The following is a 6751-nucleotide window of genomic DNA, read 5'->3' on the forward strand; positions in this document are numbered from 1 at the left end:
TTTGAACCCAATATTCCATGTGTCACCCACTCTAACTTGTTTCAGTCATTAGACTGCGACCATGCTGGGGCACCAGCCTGAAGAATTTTAATCGAATGGATCAACGCCAGTACTTATTTTTTTTTTTAAGCCTGGTACTTATTCTATCAGTCCCTTTTTGCTGAATCACTAAGTTAGGGGGGACGTAAAGACACCACCGCCGGTTGTCAAGCGGTGGTGGGGGACAAAGACAGATGCAAATGCACACACACACACGACGGGCTTCTTTCAGTTTCCGTCTACCAAATCCAGTCAAAAAGCTTTAGTTGGCCCGAGGCTATAATAAAAGACACTTGCCCAATATATCAGGAGGTGGGATTGAACCCGGAACCATGTGGTTGGGAAGTAAACTTCCTACCTCACAGCCACGCCTGCGCCTATATTTCTTTTCCTCTTTTTATTATTTTTATATTTGTATTTCGATTTCGTTTTTGTTAAAGGTTTGCGAGATTCTTGATGCGAACTCGTGTGCTGAAACAAATTCTGTTCTATCTCGAGGGGTTCATTATAGCAATAGACCTAAAGATGGCCTGGCGTGGAGATAGGACATGTCCTTAAAGAGGTCGCAAATGGCGATGACAGAACTTTGGCAAATACAACTGGTTAATTTCTTGGTTGAATAGCTAACCATTTGGAGAACAATAATAAAGAAGTGAAATGTAACCAATGCGTGTGTTTATTATTGGTATAATGACGCCCCCGAATTACAACAAAATTTGTATTTCTATTTTTTCCGCATGAAAACACTTTTGCTAGAAATAAATGAATAAAAATGTGAGGAAAATTTGCTTTTATTCCTGATGTACTGATAATATGTAAATGATGTTAATATATCAATTTTTGTTATTTAATGCTAACTGAAGCGCGTAGAAGAGGTTTTCCTATCTGAACTGAAAGAATACCAGCCATAATTTATTGTTTTACATTTATAAGACACATTTTGTATCTTAATCTCTTGCTGGTTTGACAAACGAAAGAGGGCACCATTGTTGAGCTGTGCTCAGAACAGCTCAATAATCCAGCTTGTATGTATGTATGTATGTATGTATGTATATATGTATGTATGTATGTGCAGATTTGCATGTTTTATGTATGTATTCTCATGCATAGAGTTACATATCTAGACATGCTCATATATATTTAGATGATAAACTTCTGGAAAGTTTCACAGATTTTTACAGTTCCAGTGATGGATTGGATCTGTAAAAATTTCCAGATGTCTAGATATGTAACTATATGCATGGGAATGCATACATGAAACATGCAAATCTGCCCATACATACATGCACAACTTCAAAATGTGCTCGTGGGCCTCCGTGGCGTACGATGCTATTTGTGGTCGGGTTTCTAGGCGGAAAGTTCCATCTGTATGTTAAGTCCCTCCCTGCGGATCGCACGATTATATATCAGCAGCGCCCCCTTTCGAAATCGACGGTGGAGCTTTTTTTTTACTTTGTTAACGAATCAAATCAATACATTTTTATATGCAGGCGTACGATCATTTTACTTCAAGGTCTAAGACGTTGTTTGTTTAATAATACCGAGTCTTCAGCTTTAATATTTATCACGCGTAAAAGTGATCGTGGTCGGGAGTGGTGGAGAGGGGGAGGGGGAGAGGGAGAGACAGGAGCAAATAGAGCAAGAGAGAGAGAGAGAGAGAGAGTGCAAGAGAGAGACAGATGGCACACTTCAGTAATTTACTCGTTGACAGGTGCAAGTTTCTAAGTATTTATTAAAGGAGAATTTTAGATTCAAAATGTCAACCAAGTTAATTGTTTTTGTCTATATGTAGAAACAGCCACTTGTAGCATTTGTTTGATTGGTTGATACAAGTCGACAAGAGGAGACGACGATAGGAGCACGAGTGGTTTTATTTAGGTATTTTATTTCTAGCTTAACCCAGCTTGTTGCATAAATTGTGGGCCGAAGTGACAGATGATTTTCTGATAAAGTATTGCAGTGACGGTAAAGAAACAACGATATACATATATGTAAATATCAAAACAAAACAAAACAAGAAAAAAAAAAAACAAAATCAGACTAAAAACTCTATTTATTATTTATTTATTTTATTATTCTTATATATTTTATTTTATCTTTTATTTTATTCGCTTGTTGTCGGCTTTCATTTTGAGGCAGGATCAAATTTCAAAGATGTCAGATTGGAAAGCTGAGAAAGAAGAAATCGGGTTAAAACCAAAATTAACGCTTTTGAATGGAATAACTGTTATTGTCGGTTGCATCATCGGGTCCGGCATATTTGTTAGTCCTAAAGGAGTCCTCGTCAATTCTGGAAGTGTGGCCCTATCGTTAGTAATATGGATCTTAAGCGGAGTGCTTTCCATGATAGGAGCCTATTGCTATGCCGAACTGGGTACCTCTATCATGCGCTCCGGTGCCGATTATGCTTACATTTACGAAGCGTTCGGAGCATTTCCTGCTTTTCTGAGACTTTGGGTGGAATGCATGATCATACGGCCATGTTCTCAAGCAATCGTGGCGCTTACATTTTCCTTTTATATTATCGAACCCTTGTTTCCGGACTGCGAGCAACCATCTTTGCCAGTTACGTTGCTTGCCGCAGCTGCAATATGTAAGTAAATTATTTCACAATTTATTTATTTTCTTTCATATTTAAAAAAAAAATTTGTCTTTTTCTCCAGTCAATAATATTATTGTTAGTAATGTTGGTGGCTTTTTTTTGTCTTCTTTCTTAAATATTCGTGCCTCTAGTTTTCCTAGCTCAGTTTGGTTTTATGTAAATGTTGTGTTAAACTATTTAACCTTTTGTGGATGTATTTCTAGTAAGATTACATCCTGCCTTATGTTTTAGTATTTCAAAATAATTGAGATACTTTCGTAACAAAAAGCAGCCAACCGATAAAAGCAGCCCTGACTTTTGACGATGTGTATTTCAAGTATGAACGTATAAATCCTCATCACTCAACGATATAAGGAAACTACCGGCAGGATTAACCTTTTGTGAATGTATTTCAAATAAGACTGCATCCTGCTTTGTGTTTTAGTATTTCAAAATAATTTTTATAGCTTTGCAGCAAAGGATAACCAACTAATCACATTTGCCGTGACTTTTGATGATGCGTACTTCAAGTGTGGCCTCCACACAAGTTATCATTGTACTACAAGATGAGATAACTATCGGCGGGATTTGTTTAACCTTTGTTAATGTGTTTCCAACAAGATTATAGCTTGTCTTGTGTTTTAGTATGTCAAAAAAAAAAAAAATCGACAACTGAGTTTCATTTTATGTTTAAATTAATGAAAGAAATAGAAGCAACATGATAACTCTTTACTTATGGATATCAAATATCTGTCTTGTAATTATGAAATTTCAGCCCAAGATTTCAATTTAAATTTGAACAACTTAACCGAAGCAGATTCAAGAACATAAGATCTACCTTTCTTCGACACTAAAAAACTTTGACTCGGTATTGAAACAGGAGTTTTATCTCAGTACTTCACCCATTAAGTCCCACTGTCCTATAAATAGGACACTAAATGAAAACATTAAATAAGCTATATCTCATTGTCTCAGTGTCCTATAGGACACCGAGTATTTCTATTTCTATTTGAAGTAAAGGGGTTTTAATAATTATTTTTTTTTCATTTTAACCTATTTTCAATCATCTGTAGAAATTTAAAAGTAATATTCAAAAATTTAAGTACTCTGGGACTTAATGGGTTAATAGCTGAAAGAGCTAGGATCGACACCACATGGCCATCTTGTACTACAATGGAAACCATTAAGTAGACATTAAAAAATGTATTGATATGCCTCAAAACTTGAATATGAATTAATATCAAACTAGAAACTAAACTTTACTCCAAAAGGAAAGGTTATTTCAAATACGAAAGTGTAATTGCCTTCAAGTGTAAAATAAGAACCACGACATAAAAATAATGGCCTCTCTCATAACCAACGCCAAAAAGGGATTTTACTAACCCCAAAATGAAATTTTATTTCAGATATCAAGATGTGATTTGATTCAACAAGAGAACAGAAATTTCCACTTAAAAACAAGGTTGGTTTTACTCTGCCGATAACCTTTAAACAGGGACTTGCTGACAATAAAAGGACATTTCATTTTAAACACCAAAATATGATTTGCTTTAACAAAATAAGAACATCACACACCCTGACGCTAAAAATGGAGCATTCTTCAAAAATCAAAGATTCTCTTCCGAGTCCTTAAATATAAGTTAGTACTAGATCGCATAATGTTTCTAAAGGTCAGCAATGGTCTTCCTGGGTCACAAGTGGACGGCCATCATGTATGTATGCATGTATGTATGTATGTTTGTGTACCTGTGCGTGTGCACATTACCTAGTTTTGCTGTGAGTTTACTTTCACATTTGTTTTCTCCTTCCAAAAAGCATCGCATGTCTTAAGACCTGCGTACTTTTAGATGCAAGGTACACGTGACTTTGAACAATTTCAACATGTTTCATTCAGACCGTTATCTCTTGTATAAGTCAACCAGGATCGACAAAACTGAAAGTGGAAAAAAAAAAATCAAACAAAAAAAGCAAAAATAAAACAGACTCGACAATGGAGAGATTACATGCACAAACTATTACACTGCGCTTCCTACAATTAATTCATCGCTGTATACCAGAACGTGTCGTATCTGAGGGCAGACATGGAAAAAAAACGAACAGTAGATAATTGACAGCATGTTCGGATTATTACACTACGACTCGTACAAATTGACTCGTATAATTGACAGCATGTTCGGATTATTACACTACGACAAATAATCCATCAGTCAATCGCTGTCGAATGTGTCGTATTTGTTATAATATTTTACTTCGAGTTCCAAGACACCTAAGGTCGATTAACAGGTTTTTATGGCGCATATAAACGACCGAAGATCTCTGGGTTCTTCCTGAAAGCGATGCCGGTCCGTTGCAGGTTTCAAGACTAGAAATGTCTGAGGACGAGGGAACAAGTCGATTACATCGCCCTCAGTATTTGGTTGGTACCTTATGTAATTGATCTCCGAAGGGATGAAGGGTAAAGTTCGGCGATTCTGCCAGCTCAAAATATCCAGATAATCCCTAGCGTTAACCCTGACATGTAGACTAACTAAAATCGACAAGTCCCCCTCTCCACAAAATTTCATCTACCCCATTCCTTTTTTTCTAATTTAAAATTTTTCTTGAACCCTACGATTCATAAAGTCAGTTACCCGGTTTCCATGTCGTATTTTTACGCGACCGAGATCACACCATTCCCCACCCCCACCCTTACTGACTGGTACACCATTTTATCGATCCCGAAAGGATGAAAGGCAAAGTTCACCTCGGCGAGATTTGAAACCAAAACGTATGAAACCGGAATAGATATTGCAAAGGCTTTAATCCGACGCTCTGAAGATTTTACCACTCACCGCTTTGAAGGAAAGCGTAGACACAAGGATTTTAAGAGGAGAGGTCAAGTCGATATCTTCGACCCCAGGGTGTTACTGGTTCTTTATTCTCTCGACACCGAAAGGACGAGAGGTAAAGTTGACCTCAATGGGATTTGAACTCAGACTATATAGAGCCGGAACAAATGCTGCACAGCATTTTGTTTGATGCTCTAATACTTCTTCCGAGCTATTATCGTTTGCACTTTTTCATAATCCCCAGACAGTTTTTATTTTTATTTTATCAATAAACCTAGACATTATCAGTAGTAAATATTTATGACAGTAGCTTTCTTTTTCCACCTTCAAGAGTCTTAAGTACAGATAAAGTTTCAGAATGATAATAATTTACGTAATAGTTTTAAATTATTGCGTTTAATCAGGTATCCATGTTGATGAACACGAGGAATAAGATTGACAACCTTCCTATTACGTACTGTCGCAGACGACAATGTTTGACCACTTTTAATTTAACTTAAAGTACTTCTCTTTATTTATTAAAAGTCACAGATCTGGTTGATAGTAAAAAATCTAGGTGATTAATCCAAAGAAAATTTTGAAGTACTTTGTTTATTTATGATCTCGTATTTAGTTTCTAAAATTATACCTTTCCATTTCTTTATACTGTGAATGCGCGTGGCTTAGTTGTCAAAGTGTTGGACTCATGGTCGTAAGATTGTGGCTTCGATTCCTGGGCCGCACGACGCGTTGTGTTTTTGAGCAAAACACTTCATTACACATTGCTCCAGTTCTCTCCATGCTTGTATGTGTGTGTGTACTTGTGCATGTGCATATAGGTATACACACATATGTACATCCATCCATGTGTATATGTAGAGCTTATTAGCAGTCAACAGTATGTATGTATGTATGCGCGGAGACGTGGAAATACCTGGGTTGGTGTCCATTGGGCCAACAGCTAATTGGATAAAATCAGCATTTTCATGATAGTGATCGCCAGGCTCATGGGCCCGGTTTCCCGGTTTCTATGGACGGGACGCCAGTCCATCGCAGCGTTACTCAAGAAACAGGAAGAAAGAGTGAGAGAAAGTTGGGGCGAAAGAGTACAACAGGGGTCGCCGCCACCCCCTGCTAGAGCCTCGTGGAGCTTTAGGTGTTTTCGCTCAATAAACACACACAACACTCGGTCTGAGAATCGAAACCGCGATCTTCCGACCACGAGTCCGCTGCCCTAACCACCGGGCCATTGCGCCTCCACACATACATACATACATACATACATATATATATATATATATATATATATATATGTTATTTCTTT

General features: G+C 37.2%; 1 protein-coding gene and 1 long non-coding RNA gene across 3 annotated transcripts in view; one reads left to right on the forward strand and one right to left on the reverse strand.

Moving 5' to 3' along the window:
• Nucleotides 1-1922: 1922 nt before the first annotated feature.
• Nucleotides 1923-6751, forward strand: part of LOC106880195 (large neutral amino acids transporter small subunit 1) — a 72962-nt gene continuing 68133 nt past the window's right edge. The window contains exon 1 of one of the 2 annotated variants that reach the window (XM_014930048.2): nt 1923-2632. In XM_014930048.2, the coding sequence (XP_014785534.1) occupies nt 2194-2632 (439 nt within the window). In that variant the 5' untranslated portion in view covers nt 1923-2193. The remainder of the gene's footprint in view (nt 2633-6751) is intronic. The other variant, XM_052975853.1, reaches the window with a different exon arrangement.
• LOC106880197 (uncharacterized) overlaps nt 2092-6751 on the reverse strand; it is a 33967-nt gene continuing 29307 nt past the window's right edge. The window contains exon 2 of the long non-coding RNA XR_001410719.2: nt 2092-4553. This is a non-coding gene — a long non-coding RNA (uncharacterized LOC106880197). The remainder of the gene's footprint in view (nt 4554-6751) is intronic.

This window comes from Octopus bimaculoides, chromosome 22, assembly GCF_001194135.2.
Source record: "Octopus bimaculoides isolate UCB-OBI-ISO-001 chromosome 22, ASM119413v2, whole genome shotgun sequence".
Taxonomy (NCBI): domain Eukaryota; kingdom Metazoa; phylum Mollusca; class Cephalopoda; order Octopoda; family Octopodidae; genus Octopus; species Octopus bimaculoides.